The 20,335-nt window shown below is 48.7% G+C and overlaps 1 protein-coding gene across 1 annotated transcript in view; it reads left to right on the top strand.

Annotated features, from left to right (window-relative positions):
- NWD1 (NACHT and WD repeat domain containing 1) overlaps positions 1-20,335 on the top strand; it is a 183,784-nt gene that overhangs the window by 48,667 nt on the left and 114,782 nt on the right. Inside the window, exons 4-5 of the mRNA XM_063914502.1 lie at positions 793-1,147; positions 16,015-16,364. Coding sequence (XP_063770572.1) covers positions 793-1,147; positions 16,015-16,364 — 705 coding nt within the window. The remainder of the gene's footprint in view (positions 1-792; positions 1,148-16,014; positions 16,365-20,335) is intronic.

Here is a 20,335-nt window from a genome sequence, read left to right as displayed (position 1 = left end):
TACTTATATAGCGCACACATATTTCGCAGTGCTTTACAGAGACTATTTGCCCATTCACATCAGACCCTGCCCCAGTGGAGCTTACAATCTATATACCCTACCACATGTACACGCACACACATTCATGCTAGGATTAATTTTGTTCGGAGCCAATTAACCTACCAGTATAATTTTGGATTGTGGGATGAAACCAGAGTACTCAGAGGAAACCCACGCAAGTACGGGGAGAATATACAAACTACACACAGTTAGAGCCATGGTGGGAATCGAACCCATGACCTTAGTTCTGTGAGGCAGTAATGCTAACCATTACACCATCCGTACTGCCCAATGATAACGCAGAGAGAGATAAACTACCAGATATTCAGCTCCTGTCATTTTTCAAACACAGCCTGTAACATTGAAGTTAGGAGGTGATTGACTGGTACTTTATCTCCCTCTACTTTATCACTCTCCAAGGCTTAGTATATCTCCCCCACATAGAGCAAATGATGTATTACACTGAGTAACTTAAAGTAAGTTGTTTACAGATAACTGATTATAGTAAGAAGAAGGCAGGGGTAACTAGCGCTGGAAAATGCCAATAGGGCATTCAACATCCAGAAAAACCTACTGAAACCAGATGCTTTTGACTCTAGACTTGAGCACAAATTTGTGTGGGGTTATTGGAACCTTTTGTTTCCATCCACACATCTGTTACCATTATTTACTAGTAGTAAAAGCCTGATATTTGTGCAAGGGGACAACAATCTATCTATCTAACTAATATGTGTGTTATTTTTCCTCCCAAAGGGATTAGTTGGTAACCGCTATGGCTTTCGACCCATTCCTCGAGTTATTGATGAAGAAGAATTTAACATCCTTTACAAGAAAATACTCAAAGATGAAGCCAAAGCAAAACTTGTGGACAACTGGTTTTGGAAGGACATGAATGCTGTTCCTCCTTGTTTTGTATTTCAACCAATCACAGTACATCTCCCTCATTTTTCTGATACGAATCCATCCCATGCAGAGCTTCAGGCAACAGAGGTCAAAGAATGGGGAGAAATCGAGAGACAACTGACTTGGACACTACGCTTAGCTGCACAAGATGCACATAGAGAAGGATTAATTACACTAAAGCAAAGACACAAGTATTACAAATCAGGTTTGTTTTTACCTATCTAAAGTACTCATGAAATGTATTCCAAAGTGTAGTTTTATTTCTCCTATCACAGCATACACTGTAATAGGAGATACAATACTGTAACAACAATACCACAATGAACCTTTGAAAGTGGTCATCCACCTTAGTCAAGAACAACCATTTACTGCTTCAAAATCTGCCATTGCCTGATTTCCAATAAAAAAACAGATATTTTGGAACTTGAGACGGGGTCTATGTACTAACTTGGAAAGAGATAAAGAAGACAGAGATAATGGGATGTATTTACTAAGCCTTGGTTGGGGATAAAGTGGATTGAGATAAAGTACCAGCCAATCAGCTCATAACTGTCATTTTTCAAAATCAGCCTGTGACATGGCAGTTAGGAGCTGATTGGCTGGTACTTTAGCTCCGTCCACTTTATATCCATCCAAGGCTTAGTAAATAGACCCCAAAGTACCAGCTAGTCAGTCTCCTAACTGCCATGTTACAGGCTGTGTTTAAAAATGACAGTTTGGAGCTGATTGGTTGGTATTTTATCTCCGTCCACTTTATCTCTCTCTCTCTCTCTCTCTCTCTCTCTCTCTCTCTCTGGTTTAGTACTGTACATACAGTAGACTCTTTAGGTTTAACAAGAGTTATAAACTTCACAGGATTGGAATAGTGTGTTGTCCAGATCAGTGCCAGTAATACCACTAGTCAGCTTTAGGTAACTGCCTGAGGGCGCTGGCTTCTGGGGAGCACTGCTGAGTCCTCCTTCACAACAATTAAAGCTGTATCTGAATGAGACATCCTTCATCTACAAGATGGTGGTGGTGACTGCGGGTCTAACCAGCCACAGATGCTGCCAGCCACATACTGTGGCAGTACAGCTCTGCTCTCTCATGTCCAGGACAGGCTGACCACACAGTACTGACATGCAGCCACATGCTGCCTGTGCACCCGAATCTTGCTTTCTCCTCCTTTTGTTAATGCCCAGGGTAATTTGCAGCTGCATTGGATGGTTTGATCAGTGCTGCTGAACAGACTGAACTTCTGCATCCCCCACTTGGACTTCCACCTGCCACTGTGCCACTGGCTGCTAGATAGGGGTATTGTAATGGAGGAGGCAAGGTGGCACTGGTGGCTCGCATGCACCTCTTATACATTCAGGAAGGTTATCAATCACAGCATCGGGCAAAGACTCCCCAACAGCTCTTCTCCAGTGGTGCCACTTTCTTCTGTGTGACTGCAGATGGCAACAGCACACACAGGGTCCCAGTGGTGACACCACAGTGAGGATCAGGAACAGGCAAGTGTAAGTGGAGCTGTGGGGTATGGAGGAAGGGGGGTCATGGACATAGTTCAGCAAAGTCAATAAGTATATGGAGGTAAATTATGTGGGTTTTATTATAGTGCAAAGGGGTTATGTATGGCACTGTATGGTTGGCTTAATGTTTTTATTGAGGTTAAGAATTGGTTCTTTAGATTATATTGAGTTGATTGAGCCGCTTAATGAAGATAAATGTACTTACAGGTTGAGTATCCCTTATCTAAAATGCTTGGGACCAGAGGTATTTTGGATATGGGATTTTTCCGTATTTTGGAATAATTAGATACCATAATGAGATATCATGGTGATGGGACCCAAGTCTAAGCACAGAATTCATTTATGTTTCATATACACCTTATACACACAGCCTGGAGGTCATTTAATACAATATTATTAATAATTTTGTGTATTAAACAAAGTTTGTGTACAATGAGCCATCAAAAAACAAAGGTTTCACTATCTCACTCACACTCAAAAAAGTCCGTATTTCGGAATATTCCGTATTTCGGATATTTGGATATGGGATACTCAACCTGTACTAATGTAGGGGTATGGTGGGTATTAGGTAGCCAATTATTATTAAATTGCTAATTATGTTGAATGGGGTTGTTGCTGATTTTTTTCAATGATTTTTGAGGAAGGTAAGTTAATGTTAGGTTCCTGGTGCTCAGAACAAGGGAGATGTTATGAAGTGAGTCCAGAGCACCAGGACGTAACGCTGGGAAAGGGGAATGGAAAGGGAATAGCCCCTGGCGCCCTATCTCCGTTGTCTCGCCCGTGCTGTCAGTACACTCTTGCGAGACTATGGTTGCTTGAGCCCATGGCAGCCGCATTTGAAGGGCGGATTACGTCTGCCCAACTTCGATGCCCCCTCAGGTCTTAATGAGAGACAAAGAGTGTACCGAGACAGGGTGATAACAAGGGGCCCTCTTACTGAAACAACCAAAGCCAGGGGCTACTAACTAGCCTAAAACTAAATGTATGTGCGGCTTGCCGCCAAAGGAAAAGAACAACAAAGGAAATGCTGACCACACGCCGACACAATACTTTTGTGTACCGGCGGTGACAGCATAAGCAGAACCCTCTGCAAAACACCAGTGACAGAAATAATGACGGAATACAGCGGCCTAGGCCGACGGACGCGGCAGAGCCGCTACTCACGGAACCGGTACGAATACTGGCAAACGGACAGGAACTCCCAATGCTGCTGACACAGACTCTTAGAACTGGAGGACAGGCAGAATCCCAAACGACAGACCGGTGGACACCAAGAAGCCAGAAACTTGACCAGGCACAGGCAAAGGCACTGGACCTCAGTACAGGAACACTTCACGGCAGGACAGGGGGATCAGACACATGAATCGACACAGGGACTGACACAGGAATCGACACAGGAAGCAGTTCGACAGACACTGCTACACAGGAGCTCAGGAATTGGCAGGAACAAGCTCAGAACTCAAGCAGACTGGAAACCAAGAAATATCACCAGCGTCTGTGAATAGCACTGAGCCAGCATATAACAGAGAGGCCTAATTAATAATATCATGCAGCTGCCCTGTTGCATGACTCCAAACTGACAAGATGCAATAAGCAGCCAGGTAAGGCTGAACACATGGGAACAAGCTGCAATTACACAGACTCACCAGCGGCAGCAACCAAGAGTACTCTTAAACAGAGCAACAGGAAATCCTGGCCTGCAAGACAACTTATAAACATAAAATACCTAACTGATATGCAAAACAGGAATGAGCCACAGCCGTGGCTCATAACAGTTAATGATGAGTTAATATGTATGGAGATCACAAATATGCTCTCCATATTGTCTGGCAGTCACAAATATGCTCTTAGTATTGCGGGGCAGTAATATATTTTCAGTATTGTCTGGCATTCACTTAATTGCTCTCCATATTGTCTGTCAGTCACTAAAATGATCTCTGTATTGCCTGGCGGTCACTAAAAGGCTCTCCGTAATGTCTGGTGGCCACTAAAGTGCTCTCTTATTGTCCGGTGGTCACCAAAAATGCTCTTAGTGTTGTGTGGCACTCAGTAAAATGCTCTTATTATTGTATGGTGGTGACTAAAATGCTCTTGGCATTACATGGTGGTCCTGTAGCTAGTGTTAATGTTATTGTTATTATTGTTCTAGTGTTATTATGTTTATAATTTATTTGGTAAATTAATCTAAAAATTAACAAAATAATATTAAAAGAAGTCAATTTTAGATGTGAGTGGCTGGGCATACGGTACTGGGGGAGCAGGGGCGGTATTTTGTAACTTTGCCTAGCCTGTCTAGAAAACTTGCACCGGCCCTGGTCCAAATCCAACTAGGTACTGCACCCAATAAACACAATAATTCGGACTGGAGGCAGATTGTCGTCACTAAAAGGTATATTTTGCTCCTATTGGTAAGTGGTGCTGAGCAGTTGTTGGAATCTTATATCTGTTAGTTACACCAAATATAAGCTAGATTTGGGACACTTAATACAGAGAGACCAAGTAAAGTACACAAACAGAAAGAGAATGTTAGCTACCTGCAGCGTTACCGTGTCTATAATGCCTATGTGTCTATTTACAGCTAAATCCTTTATTAGGCCTGTTTAGACAGTAACTGTTTAAACATATATTATGAAGTTCAGAAATGTACTAAACTCCACAATCTGCAATCTACATATCATCAAACTGCCAATGTAGTTTGAAATAAATTTTGAAGTAACATTATTATTATTATTTATTATAAGGAAATTATTTCTGAAATGTATTCTATGGTTTAGTGCAGGCATGTCCAAACTGCGGCCCTCCAGCTGTTGTGAAACTACTTTTCCCAGCATGCCCTGACACAGTTTTGCTGTCAGAGAATGCTAAAGCAGTGTCAGGGCATGCTGGGATGTGTCAATGTGTACACAACACTGTAACCAATATAGAGCAGGAAATGTGTAGTCTTGAGGCCACATTAAAGACATCATTCACCCTGGTCAAGGTCAAGCTTGCTTGCCAGGTGTAAGGATCAACATCAATTATGGTGCTCTCTTCATCTGATGGATTTAGTGCATCATAACAATATAAGTGATCTTGATCAAAATACTGTATGTATACTCTGACATGGCTTACATGCTTCATTTCAATACATTTTACTTAATGAATCTGAATCATCATATGAAACGAGACCAATGACACTACAGTATATGACACTATGCAGTTGATGCATTTAAAAAAAAAAACAGGAACATTTTCAGTAACAAAAGTTCAAGAGGCTAATTTACAAATTGCACCTCAAAATTAGGAACATTATTAATATATATTGAGTAGCTGTTTGTATAGATACAGTATACTTAATTGTCGGTAAGAAAATGTTTACAGTTATGGGCAAGGCTGCACATATCTGCCACTTCACATTCAGCCCATACCACATATTCAGCTAATTTATATGATAGATGAATCCTCTAAATCAGGGGTGGGGAGCCTTTTTTCTACCAAGGGCCATTTGGATATTTATAAAATCCTTCGGGGGCCATACAAAAATTATCAACTTAAAAATGACTTTGCCCCCCAGTAATTATGCCCCCAGTAGTTATCCCCTTAGAGGTACTGATTACACGCGAAAATGGGTGTGGCCAATTAAAATGGGACGTGAATCGTGATACACATATACCCCCAATAGTTCAGTGCCAGATACACATATGCCAGTGCATTGCCAGATACACATATACCAGTGCAGTGCCAGATACACAAATGCCCCACAGTGCCAGATACACAAATGCCCCACAGTGCCAGATATTCAAATGCCCCCAGAGTGCCAGACCGCTCACCGCTGCTGCAGGTCCGTCCGACGGCGGCGTATCTCAGCTGTCGGGTCAGGACAGGGAGGAGAGTGTGGCTATGTCAGGCTGCAGCGGCGTGTAGGACCTCAAACCAGCCGCCGGTTTGTGAGCCAATCAGGGCTTGCGGACCGGCAGCAGCGGCTCCTGGTTGGCTGCCGGTCCGCGAGCTCTGATTGGCTCATGAACCGGCAGTTGGTTTGAGATCCTACCCACGGCTGCCGGACATAGTAGTTGCGCTCTCCTCCCTGCCCTAACAGATGAGACACGCCGCCGCCGGGCTGAGCGGCGGTGTGTCTCGCTGCCAAACAAGCGGGTGGGCCGGAACAAACGGCTTTGCTGGCCGTATACGGCCCGTGGCCGGAGGTTCCCCACCCCTGCTCTAAATTCATCTGTACATGTATCTACTATTTTTCATTTCTTTTCTTCTGGTTTCAGTAACTGAGAAATCTGTGTGTAAGAGGTTACTGTAGCGTGTGAAGCTTGCTGCAACATGTATGGAATTTATCAAAACAATGGGGGTAATTCCAAGTTGATCGCAGTAGGAATTTTATTAGCAGTTGGGCAAAACCATGTGCACTGCAGGGGAGGCAGATATAACATGTGCAGAGGGATTTAGATTTGGGTGCTACAGAACATTGCTTGTGAAATCTGGAAAAGGAAAATTCTTGTCACATTTTCTGTTCTCATTGTCTCATTGTAAGACTGCATTGATACAGGTTATGGGGCCTAATTCAGTCCTGGTCGCATGCAGGCTATTTTTTGCAGTGCTGCGACCAGGTAATCGCCGCCTACAGAGGAGAGTTTTTTGGCTTTGCTGGGGTGCGTTCGCTTGTGCAGAGAGCTGCACAAACAAATAGTTTGCGCAGTCTCTGCACAGCTCAAGATTTACTCACCCGCTGTGATGATCCTTACTGGAGTTGACGTCAGGAACCCTCCCGCCAAACGGCTGGGCACGCCTGCGTTTTCCTGGACACTCCCAGAAAACGGTGAGTTGACACCCCGGACGGCCTCTTCCTGTCAATATTCTTGCGTTCGCCGCTGCAAACGCTTTCTTCGTTCTTTCCAATGCTGCCTGGCGACGGCTGTTGTTGCCGACCGACGCACCTGCACATTGTGGACCTTGCGCATGCGCTGTACAGAACTGATCGCACGGCTGCAAAAAAAGGCAGCGTGCGATTGGGTCTGAATGACGCCCTTGGTCTGATCCGGGTACTCCCATCTCAGAAGTGTTGAGACCAGTGGCGGAACTTGTGACTGGATGCCCAGGGCTATAGGCCCCCCTCCACTGCCCCACCGCAAGTTCAGGAAATGCCACATAGCAGAGGGGGAGATATATCAAACCTAGGAGAGTGATAAAGTGGAGAGGTTGCCCAAAGCAACTAATCAGCTTCTAGCTAGTGTTTCAAAGATTTTGGCCAACGTTATCACTCTCCAAGGCTTGATACATCTCCCCCACAGTCGAGTGACAGGGGGTGAGGTAATGGTGGACAGGGGTACAAGCACACAGTCCTGAATGGTGCAGGGAAGGAAGGGGGGGGGGGGGATTGTACCTTGGTGGGGGCAGGAACACAGCTGCCTCTGCTTTGCCTGTGAGTGAAGGCCCCACCCCCTGTGCTTTCCTCAGCTTGTCACTTGGAAGGGCTGGCTCTGGAGGCACTAGTTATACTGACCATGAGCTGCCTCTAATTCACAAGCAGCTGTCTATAAATTAGAGACAGTGGGAATGATTCAGACCTGATCGTAGATGTGCAAAATTTAGCACATCTACGATCAGCTTCCCTGACATGCGGGGGACGCCCAGCAGAGGGCTAGTCCGCCCGCATGTCAGGCCCTGCCCCGACGTAAAAGTACAAGCACTGAAGGAGTAGCTCCCAGCCAGCGCAGCTCCTACGCACTGGCAGGGAGCTACTCGTCACTGCCCGGGTCGCAGCGGCTGCGTGTGATGTCACGCAACCGCCGCAGCCTGCCCCCCCCAATGCCGGACCACCCTCTCCCGCCCAGGCAGGGGCGATCGCAGGGCTAAGACAGCCACTGGCTGTCTGCCATGCGCCGGGGCACTCCTGCGCCAGTGCATGCGCACTTCAGACCTGTTCGCTGCAGTTATCAGGTCTGAATTAGCCCCAGTATCCCCTATCAGTCCAGATCATATGGCAGACTGATGAGGCTGCACACAGTCACTGCTTCCAGTATGGGACCAGTCACCAATTTTGATCACGAGGGTCATGCAGCGTGGCAGGGGAAAACCTATTGCTTGTCTGGGCAGCAGTCAGGGCCGTCTTTTTGTATGGGCTCAATGGGCTCTTTCCCAAGGGCCCCAGGAGGATAAGGGCCCTAGGCTGATAGCTGAGGGTCCCCTCTTTCCAGGGGTACCAGATTTTTAAAAATCGGCCCTGGGGAACTGGAGATATCCGACTTGAAAGCAGTGGTCCCCATCCAAGCCTGTTAATTGATCTTCCTAGCCAGATATCTCAGGTTCTGTCTAACTTAGAGTTTTTCTCAGATATAATCCAAAAGCTGTGGCTCTCCCCTTTTGGTGGACACTGGCGGCTTGTCTCTACTATGCCCAGAACCAGAGATATCAGCCTTCAAGCAGCTGGTCCCTGCTCCAGTTCCACACGCCTAATATGCAGTTTTAAATTTTCATTGGTGAATTGCTCTGGCTCCTGAATTCTGATCCCCAAGTCCCCAGAACCTCCTGAAAGGTTGAACTCTCTAGATTTGTATCCCATTCAAAGCTAAGGAATATATGTGAGAGGTGCGGCTGCTGTGCGTGTGGTGGTGCCTGCTGCCGTGCAGGTGTAGACTCTGTACTCACCAGGCGCCGCTCTCTCTCACCTTCAGGTACCGGAACCTTCAACGGACCTGGCAACTCTTCCGTCGGACCCGGACACGACGACCTAGGAGGAAAGAGATTGCTGAGTGCCGTCCTCCTACCTGTGGACCGAAACGCCCTCCGACCTCTAGAAAAATAGTGCTTTCGGGCTAGGTGGGGGTCATCATTGGCGTCCGCCTCAGAGCCCGAATTTCACCTATCGGCACTTTCGCACCAGGTGGAAATTCCGCCTTGCACAGCCGTGCAAGGCTCACCGTTGCCCTGAAGGAAGGGAGATAGAAAGGAACACAACCAAACACTCAGACCGTGGTTACTCACCGTCTTACACTCCGGTACTCCGATCTTCTCCAGTACAGGTCCCTGTAAGGAGGCAAAAGAAAGAAACAGCCGTGCAGGGCCTAACTAGACCTAGTGTCACACCCTATACTAACTATAACGGCAGAGCCCTCAAACTAGCTCTGTGGGTGTGGTGCGACATAACTATGCACAAACATTATAACAGCAATTCACCCTGCACGGTAACAACACACATCGGAAATACAATATAAAACAGTGCTGTCCCTTTTTAATCCCTACCTGCCGCTGGACGGGGGTGGGCACCGCACGGCCTACCCACCTCCTGTGCCTTCCCTCATGTGGGCCTCAGCTCTGCCTTCCTAAATACCTCGGGGTGGCCTGGGCCTAGTGCCCAGGGCCACCTGTACTCACCTCGGGGCTCTTATTCACTGGGCCTAGCGCCCCCTAACTGCACACAGGCCGCAGGCCTGACTTCGCCCACAGGCCTAGCGCCCGCCTAACTTGCTGCCCGTTGGGTGACCTGGGCCTTGTGCCCAAGGTCACCTTAATGTGTCCCTAATTGGCCACAATTACACTAGGGCCTACTGCCCTCTAACGTCCCCACAGGCCTAATGCCTGAACTGCCCCCGGGCCTAGTGCCCGCCTACTGCGGCGCTTTGAGGTGGCTTGGACCTAATGCCCAAACCCCCTATCAATGTGGTCGGGTCTGGGTACTTGGGCCACGGGCCGGGTGGAACCCCGGCTGCACGTGGCCTTGGACCCAGAGAGCCGACCACGCTTGTGCCCACGGGCCGGGAGGGCCCGACTGAATGCCCACAGGCCGAGAGGGCCTGACTCTGCCCACGGGCCTAATGCCCGAACACCCGGTGGTCTAGGGAGGAGAGAAGGGGGCACCTTAGAAGGGCCTACCTGCGGTGGAGAAGGCTGCAGTGGGGAACTGCACAGCTCAATTGCTTCCCACCACTGCAGCCTTCTCGGCCTGGATGCATTCTTCTGCCGCTGGCCCGTCCTGGCCAGCGGCGCCGCCGTCTCTTCGCCGCGTCCAGCCGCCGCTGGACATCTTCCCGGAGCCCGACGTCTTCCGGCCTCTTCAGCGGCCACCGGAGCTCTTCTTCCCACGGCCGTCGTCTTCTCCTCCGCGCCGGACTATCTTCTGCGCTCCTGCGCGCCGACGATCTCCGCTGCTCCCGCCCGTCTTCTTTCTTCGCGCTCTTCCGCGCGCGCGGTCCCTTCGGCTCCCGCCCGGCGTCTGACATCAGACGCCGGGGGCGGGGCCTATGACGCGGCGAGCGCCGATTGGCTCGCCGCGTCCCTCTCTGATTGGCTGCCGCTCCGGGAGCCGCGATTGGCTCCCGGAGGGCGCCAAGATTCAAAAGCCTCTGGTCCGGTGCAGGGAAAAGGGTAATCCCTGCACCGGACACCCGCCGCCACGCACCCAGCGCTGGGGACAGACAAGCTGCCCCAGCGCTGTCCCCAGCTAGGGACACCACCACAGATGTGCCCACAGGGCACATCTCTACATTTCCCCCCCCTTTTTCCTTTGTAGTCCCTACAAAGTTCCTCACGACGTCCATTGTCCGCGGGTCAGGGAATTCCGAGGTCCCTTCGGCGAGGTTGTGTTCGAGGGTCCAGCCCGGACAGGCTGTGACCCCACATCCTTCCACCTCCAGCTCCGGGTTCCTCTTACGTCCTGACCTCCATCGGCGGATCCTCTGGGGGAGTGGCATCTCCTCACGGTCGCTCGACGTTGGCCACCAAGGGGAATCTTCCACGGGGACAACAGTCACCCACTCTTGACCTCCGTTATCGTCTGTGGCTTTGTCCCTGTCTTCCGGGTGTGGTATCGACCACCATCCAACAGCGGAATCCTCCGGGGCATCCGTTTCCTCCCGGGCAACAGCCACCATATGTTGCATTTCCTCGTGGGGCATCTCCAAAGGTCCTGTGTCTTCCTCTGGAACGGGTTCTCCCACGGCATCACGATCCTGTCCCCGTACATCCGTCCATTTCGGCACTCCCGGCAGGTACTCTTGCTCCAGGACTATCTCCTCCTTTTCGCGGAGGGCATTCAACTGGGAGCATGACTCCACCCGATCCTGCCAGTCACTCTCGTCGGCGCTTCCGATGCCAGAGTCGTCCTCCATCTGTTCTGGGAGGGATTCGTCGGCGGACAGCTCACCGTAGTCCGAGTCCTCCTCCGATATCTGGACTGGGGTATTACTTTCCTCCTCAGCGTACTTCTTCGCTTCCGCTGGCACCTCTGCTTCCTCAGCGTACTCTTGCGCTTCCGCTGGCATCGTTACTTCCTCAGCGTACTCCTTCGCTTCCGCTGGCATCGTTACTTCCTCAGCGTACTCCTTCGCTTCCGCTGGCATCGTTACTTCCTCAGCGTACTCCTTTGCTTCCGCTGGCATTTCTTGGTACCCAGGACACTCCTGTTCCGCACGTCCTGGTCGTGGACGGTTCCATCGCGGGGAGATTCCGGACGTCTCAGTCACTGGGTCTTCACGCTTTTCTTCGCAGCGTGGCCTCTTCACCTCCCAGTCGTCCACCTCCGCCTCATGCGGGAAAGGATTCTGCCTTACTGGGGTCACTTTCTTGGGACAGAGTAGGTCCTCGGCATCTTCCCAAGGGCACTCACTGGCCGCATGTCCTGGTCGCCGACACTTCCAACAAGGGAGGGCCACTGCCACCTTCTCCAAGACGGGTTCCTGGTCCGCCTCCTTCACTGGGGAATCTTCACCCGTTGGTTCCGGCTCCGAGGAAATGGGCACCTGCGAATTAACTTCAAGCAAGGCCTTCCGCTCCATTTCCCTGGTTTCCTCCTCCCATCTCTGGGCGCGACCATCCGCAATCATCCGGTCTTCATTCCACGGACAATCGGGAAGCGCATGTCCTCTCGCCTCGCAGAGCGCACACACAGGCTCTGCAGCCACCCGGTCCCAAAGCTGATGACGAGACTCCGTCATCTGCTTCACCGTGGCCTCGTAGTCCGTCCTGTCTTCAGTCCATGGACATTCCAGGAGCCGATGTCGGGGATCTCCACAGCTTTCACACCGGGAATCAACCTCGTCTTCGCTCAACTCTTCGTCCCAAGGACAACTGTTGTGCTCATGCCCGTAGTTTCCGCAGAGCAAACATCGGGACTCCTTCTTCACTTGGCCCTGCTGACGTCTTCGGTCCGCTTCCTGGACCACCTTCTTTGGGGACGTCTCTCGCCAAGTGCACTCGCTGGCAAAGTGCCCTGTCTGCCGACATCTCTTGCAGGGCGTCACAGCGGCTTTCTTGCGCCCCTTCTCTCGGCGCTCTTCTTTTCCACGCTGGACCGACCGCTGCACCATCTTCAGGATGTCTGCCCCAGACACCGTCACCCAGTCGCTCTGGTCCACACACATCCGGGGGTGAGTCTTCTCCGGAGCCGTCTGCTGGGAGGTCTTCTTGGTGGCGTTCCACATCGTGTCCGTGATCCGGTCTCTTTTATCCTGCCGACTACGCCAAGTGTGAGAGGTGCGGCTGCTGTGCGTGTGGTGGTGCCTGCTGCCGTGCAGGTGTAGACTCTGTACTCACCAGGCGCCGCTCTCTCTCACCTTCAGGTACCGGAACCTTCAACGGACCTGGCAACTCTTCCGTCGGACCCGGACACGACGACCTAGGAGGAAAGAGATTGCTGAGTGCCGTCCTCCTACCTGTGGACCGAAACGCCCTCCGACCTCTAGAAAAATAGTGCTTTCGGGCTAGGTGGGGGTCATCATTGGCGTCCGCCTCAGAGCCCGAATTTCACCTATCGGCACTTTCGCACCAGGTGGAAATTCCGCCTTGCACAGCCGTGCAAGGCTCACCGTTGCCCTGAAGGAAGGGAGATAGAAAGGAACACAACCAAACACTCAGACCGTGGTTACTCACCGTCTTACACTCCGGTACTCCGATCTTCTCCAGTACAGGTCCCTGTAAGGAGGCAAAAGAAAGAAACAGCCGTGCAGGGCCTAACTAGACCTAGTGTCACACCCTATACTAACTATAACGGCAGAGCCCTCAAACTAGCTCTGTGGGTGTGGTGCGACATAACTATGCACAAACATTATAACAGCAATTCACCCTGCACGGTAACAACACACATCGGAAATACAATATAAAACAGTGCTGTCCCTTTTTAATCCCTACCTGCCGCTGGACGGGGGTGGGCACCGCACGGCCTACCCACCTCCTGTGCCTTCCCTCATGTGGGCCTCAGCTCTGCCTTCCTAAATACCTCGGGGTGGCCTGGGCCTAGTGCCCAGGGCCACCTGTACTCACCTCGGGGCTCTTATTCACTGGGCCTAGCGCCCCCTAACTGCACACAGGCCGCAGGCCTGACTTCGCCCACAGGCCTAGCGCCCGCCTAACTTGCTGCCCGTTGGGTGACCTGGGCCTTGTGCCCAAGGTCACCTTAATGTGTCCCTAATTGGCCACAATTACACTAGGGCCTACTGCCCTCTAACGTCCCCACAGGCCTAATGCCTGAACTGCCCCCGGGCCTAGTGCCCGCCTACTGCGGCGCTTTGAGGTGGCTTGGACCTAATGCCCAAACCCCCTATCAATGTGGTCGGGTCTGGGTACTTGGGCCACGGGCCGGGTGGAACCCCGGCTGCACGTGGCCTTGGACCCAGAGAGCCGACCACGCTTGTGCCCACGGGCCGGGAGGGCCCGACTGAATGCCCACAGGCCGAGAGGGCCTGACTCTGCCCACGGGCCTAATGCCCGAACACCCGGTGGTCTAGGGAGGAGAGAAGGGGGCACCTTAGAAGGGCCTACCTGCGGTGGAGAAGGCTGCAGTGGGGAACTGCACAGCTCAATTGCTTCCCACCACTGCAGCCTTCTCGGCCTGGATGCATTCTTCTGCCGCTGGCCCGTCCTGGCCAGCGGCGCCGCCGTCTCTTCGCCGCGTCCAGCCGCCGCTGGACATCTTCCCGGAGCCCGACGTCTTCCGGCCTCTTCAGCGGCCACCGGAGCTCTTCTTCCCACGGCCGTCGTCTTCTCCTCCGCGCCGGACTATCTTCTGCGCTCCTGCGCGCCGACGATCTCCGCTGCTCCCGCCCGTCTTCTTTCTTCGCGCTCTTCCGCGCGCGCGGTCCCTTCGGCTCCCGCCCGGCGTCTGACATCAGACGCCGGGGGCGGGGCCTATGACGCGGCGAGCGCCGATTGGCTCGCCGCGTCCCTCTCTGATTGGCTGCCGCTCCGGGAGCCGCGATTGGCTCCCGGAGGGCGCCAAGATTCAAAAGCCTCTGGTCCGGTGCAGGGAAAAGGGTAATCCCTGCACCGGACACCCGCCGCCACGCACCCAGCGCTGGGGACAGACAAGCTGCCCCAGCGCTGTCCCCAGCTAGGGACACCACCACAGATGTGCCCACAGGGCACATCTCTACATATATTTTCAGGAACTTGAGATATCTGCAGTCAAGCAAGCTGCCCTCCCACCGGAAAATGATAAATATTAAGCCTACTCCACTATCCACCCCTCCCCTACGTATTAAACACCCCCTACCACCCTGGTAGTCATGTACCAGGGCTTCTTTATTCATCCCAGTGCCCCCTTCTACAGTTTAGCCCCATCTGTGCAGTAAAGGAGTAATTAGCAGAAATTACTGCTCCAGGTCCTACATGCTGAGCAGAAGATAGAACACTCCCTACTACCCGCAGGACATCAAAGCTGCCGCTGATAGCACCCCCCACCTCTACCGCTGGAGGATGGGTAGGGGGCCCAGTGCATTGCTGTGCCCAGGGGCCTACACTGCTGTTAAGACGGCCTTGGCAGCAGTGGCACCCTTAGTCCCCAGGGGCCTAGGTGCATTGCACCTGCTGCAGCACTGGTAGTTCATCCACTGATTGAGACACACTTTAAGAAAATGAGGTCTGAACATCTTGCTGATTTTCTATTGGTGGACAAGTAGCTAAAGGGGAAGGGAAGGGGGGAGGGGAGGATTCTCCACAGTGCTAAAATAGTCTTCTGCATTCTGTAACTATTCTCTGTGATGTGGGTCACATAATTGATGATAATGGACGTGCTAAATGGTTAATCCCAATGAAGAATTGCTGAACATAGGAGAAGCTGTAGACAAAGAGATGCCAAGCTTTATATACAATTCACCTTTTGATATTGGATACATTATGGTTGTAATAGACTGAGCTCAGAAAACCTCTTTTTTTTAAGCATTCACTATATTTTTCACTTGTACTGAAGATAGAGAGGATTCCTTCTTCTGCTCTAGGCACTTATTTTTGTATTATACTTTTGTTAAGTGGGTGAAAATAATTAACATTACTGGTGCCAAAAATAATGTTACTTATATACACTATATTATACAATCACCCTCATGAACTATGCCCTCCGAATTACTCTGAGATGCCCTGTTATAGCATGGATCTTCCTGATGAACAGATAGGAGATCTTAGATACAGTATATTTAGCACTTACATGAGGGTAAGAACAAACGCAGTTGTTACTGAACTATGCCATATACTGCTATACAATATCCATTTATTTATTTGATATATAATAATATTTGGTTGACTTGTAGTTCAGTTAGTCCAACGTATGGTTCTCATTAACTGCTTTTCATTCTATGTGTTTCAGTGACAGAATGGGAGATTGACAGTGGACTCTCAGACTGTAGTACCAATGAGGCAGGCTCTACTATTATATTCAGGGAAGTGAAGGATATGAATCTCTGCAAAGATAAGCCCCTTATTGATGTTAAAGAAGATGGAAGCTCAGATACAGAAGCTCAAGAACTTTTAGGAGAGCTGAAATCCTGGATACTGCAGGCGCACCCAGAAAAAGTGAAGACACATACTGTTGAGCTAAGTAACCAGACGTCTAAGGCAACTTACCTGCAGAAACTCTGTGACCAAGTCATTGCTGTGGTTAATCACCAGATACTTAGTTGTTTATCCAGGAAAGACATGGACCTACCAGATTCACAGGTAATAATGGAAAACTAAATGTGCAATGCACTTAAATACTGTAACATTTATCATAGTAAAGAAAAATATTAATAGAAAAGCGTTTAAAAAAATAAATCTATTTTCAAAGGCAACTACCTTTTTGCAAATTGTAAAAGAACCTACTAGAGGGGGTGACAGTGGTAGACTTGGTGCTATTTGTGGCCCGAACTTACATGTAAAATGTAAACTGATAAATTGTGCTCTTACCTGTTTTTTCAACTGCATGTATTTTAGTGGCTAGATGATGATGATGATGATGAGAACTACAGCCTGTTTAAATGTGAACTAAAAAAAAATAATGAATAAAATGCATATAAATATAAGCTTTTTCCCGAAAGTGAGCCCTTTGCTCATCCCTTGTGCTTGTTAGGGAACCCACAGGCTCTGACAAGCTTAGCTGGTTAACCTAGGAGACACAAGCCCCATACTGATAACATTGGAATTCCTCCCAATGAGTGTTGGGCACTAATGGTCCCAGTAAGCTCGTGGAGCCATTAGCTACAGTATTTTCTCTGTTCCTATTAGACCTACACTACCAAAATAAGTATGGCTGTTTCAGCATATTGACACCTATAGAACTATAGGACCAGTCTGGAATTCATATGCCACTCTTCCGCCATGCCAAGTCTACCCCTGGTCTGTGTTCATAAAGCAGGTAAAATTACTAGGTTGGGCAGCAATAACCCATCCACACCATTAAATATTATTAATTGCAGCGGTGGCTGCTTACCTGTCTGGTTGGGGTGCTGACTGATCTCCTCCCGAGTCCCATCTCCTATGAAAGAACTGACGAGTTAGCAGGGGAGTGGTTTCCCACGAAAAGCATTCAATTTGTCATCGCAGTCTGGACTGGCAGTCCCAGAGGGAGAAAACACCTCCCCTTGGGACTGACAGCCTGGCTGTGATTAGCATGGAGTGCTTCCTCAGGGAAGTCAGCCACTGTTAGTCAGTTCCAGAGGATGGCTGATTTCACTACGTAAAAATCCGTCACTGATTAGTATAACATAGGAGAGATGTAGTCATGCCTAAATGATATTTAAGGAGCTATATACAGGTTGAGTATCCCATATCCAAATATTCCGAAATACGGAATATTCCGAAATACGGACTTTTTTGAGTGAGATAGTGAAACCTTTGTTTTTTGATGGCTCAATGTACACAAACTTTGTTTAATACACAAAGTTATTAATAATATTGTATTAAATGACCTTCATGCTGTGTGTATAAGGTGTATATGAAACATAAATGAATTGTGTGAATGTAGACACACTTTGTTTAATGCACAAAGTTATAAAAAATATTGGCTAAAATTACTTTCAGGCTGTGTGTATAAGGTGTATATGTAACATAAACGCATTCTGTGCTTAGATTTAGGTCCCATCACCATGATATCTCATTATGGTATCTAATTATTCCAAAATACGGAAAAATCCGATATCCAAAATACCTCTGGTCCCAAGCATTTTGGATAAGGGATACTCAACCTGTATCAAGTCTCAGAGAGAGTTAAAGTGGAGAGAGCTAAAGAACTAATAAATCAGCTCCTAGCTGTCATTTTTCAAATACAGCTTCTAAAATGACAGGAGCTGATTGGTTAGTACTTTGAGGTCTATTCATGAAGTAGTGAAAAGAGTGGAGAAGTGAGCCAGTGGAGAAGTTGCCCATGGCAATCAATCAGCTTTTAAGTAACATTTGTCAAGTGCACTCTATAAAATTATACTTAGCTGCTAATTAGTTGCCATGGGCAACTTCTCCACTGGCTCACTTCTCAACTCTTTTTACTGTTTCATGAATAGACCCCTTTATCTCTCTCAACTTTACCTCTCAACACACCTAATTCAGGATTGATCGCAAAAGCTAAATCTTTCTCTAATGGGCAAAACCATGTTGCACTCCAGGTGGGGCATAAGTAACATGTGCAGAGAGATTTAGATTTGGGTGGGTTATATTGTTTCTGCGCATGGTAAATACTGGCTGTTTATTTTTACACTGCAATTTAGATGTCAGTTTGAACACACCCCACCCAAATCTAAATCTCTCTGCACATGTTACATCTGCCCCACCTGCACTGCACATGGTTTTGCCCATTAGAAAAATCAATCCTGAATTAGGCCCTCAGTTCATTAATTAATATTAGTCTATTTATTGAAATTATGGACACTAACGTAACTGGGTCTGTGCCACAAGACTAGCGGAAAGTAGACGAGTTTCCGCTTTTTAAAGAGGGGACTAAAATATGAAATTATATAAATCCAAGATTCTGACTTCGGTCTTGGGTAAATTATTTGTAGAGATCCTAAGTGATGCAATTCTAAAATTGACTGTAGTAAATAATTTCCTAACTCACTGTTAATATGGTTTCATGAAGGACCAATCATGGCACAAATTGTGATTGTTTTATGAGAAATAATAAACATCACACGTCAGATGCATCCGCGCGCCACTCTAGCACACTTATCTTATAAAATAAAGACACAACAACTGTAATTGGCGTGAAAGGGGTCAGCTTTTATTTTCTGACTGAGAGGAAGGCCTATTAAATACTAAAACTAAAATGCAGACTTCCCTCTCTAACTAAGGTGGCGGGGAGAAGAACGGTTAAACATGATAAAACGTAACATGGGTGATCAACATTATAATACAGAAAAAACAAGCAATAAAAAACATATGTGTGAGGGAGCCTTCTGCCCAAGATGTTCCGGGATCGGCCTCCTGCCTCCATCCAAGACATCGAAAATCAAAAATCCAAGGACAGGGGTCGACCTTCTGCCACTACCCCTGCCCACCAACAGTTGTAGGGACGGAGGTACGCTCCGCCCCTACGGGGTAAAAATTGGGCCACCGGCCCCGCCATCCACATATGTTTCTATCTATCATATGGACCCACCTGGTAAAGTGATGGCGGTAAATTAATTATAAAACTATAAAATTTACCTAAAAGTACACCCGAACTTACTAACATTGAACTCATAATTAAAATTAAGTAACCGTTCAGAAACCAGCCACCAAAAGCTGACACAATGAACCCAACTGTAGAACAAAACCAAGTCCCCAGGGCGGGAGGGCGGGTCACGAGAAGAACTGGAAAGAGGCAGGAAGTCCTAGGTCAGCAGCCTATATGTAGGCTCCTGGACGTTCTCCCTATGTTCCTCTCACCACAAAACATTAACCCCTTCCAAGCCAAGGTGATGCATTGAGAGGCGCTCCGCAAGCCCAGATGGTGCGTTTATGCTGCTCGGTCACATTATATGCCCTACGCAGTCTTAAACCTCACACGTCAGATGCATCCGCGCCACTCAAGCACACTTATCTTATAAAATATAGACACAACAACTGTAATTGGCGTGAAAGGGGTCAGCTTTTATTTTCTGACTGAGAGGAAGGCCTAGTAAATACTAAAACTAAAATGCAGACTTCCCTCTCTAACTAAGGTGGCTGGGAGAAGAACGGTTAAACATGATAAAACGTAACATTGGTGATCAACATTATAATACAGAAAAAACAAGCAATAAAAAACATGTGTGAGGGAGCCTTCTGCCCCAGATGTTCCGGGATCGGCCTCCTGCCTCCATCCCAGACATCGAAAATCAAATATCCAAGGACAGGGGTTGACCTTCTGCCACTACCCCTGCCAACCAACAGTTGTAGGGACGGAGGTACACTCCGCCCCTACGGGGTAAAAATTGGGCCAGCGGCCCCGCCATCCACATATGTTTCTTTAGAGATGTGCACCGGATATTTTTCAGGTTTTGTGTTTTGGTTTTGGATTCGGTTCCGCGGCCGTGTTTTGGATTCGGACGCGTTTTGGCAAAATCTCCCTGAAAAATTTTTGTCGGATTCGGGTGTGTTTTGGATTTGGGTGTTTTAAAAAAAAAAAAAAAAAAAAACCTCAAAAACAGCTTAAATCATAGAATTTGGGGGTCATTTTGATCCCATAGTATTATTAACCT

Source organism: Pseudophryne corroboree, chromosome 1 (genome assembly GCF_028390025.1).
Source record: "Pseudophryne corroboree isolate aPseCor3 chromosome 1, aPseCor3.hap2, whole genome shotgun sequence".
In the NCBI taxonomy this organism is placed as follows: domain Eukaryota; kingdom Metazoa; phylum Chordata; class Amphibia; order Anura; family Myobatrachidae; genus Pseudophryne; species Pseudophryne corroboree.
This window is presented reverse-complemented; position numbering and strand designations above follow the sequence as displayed.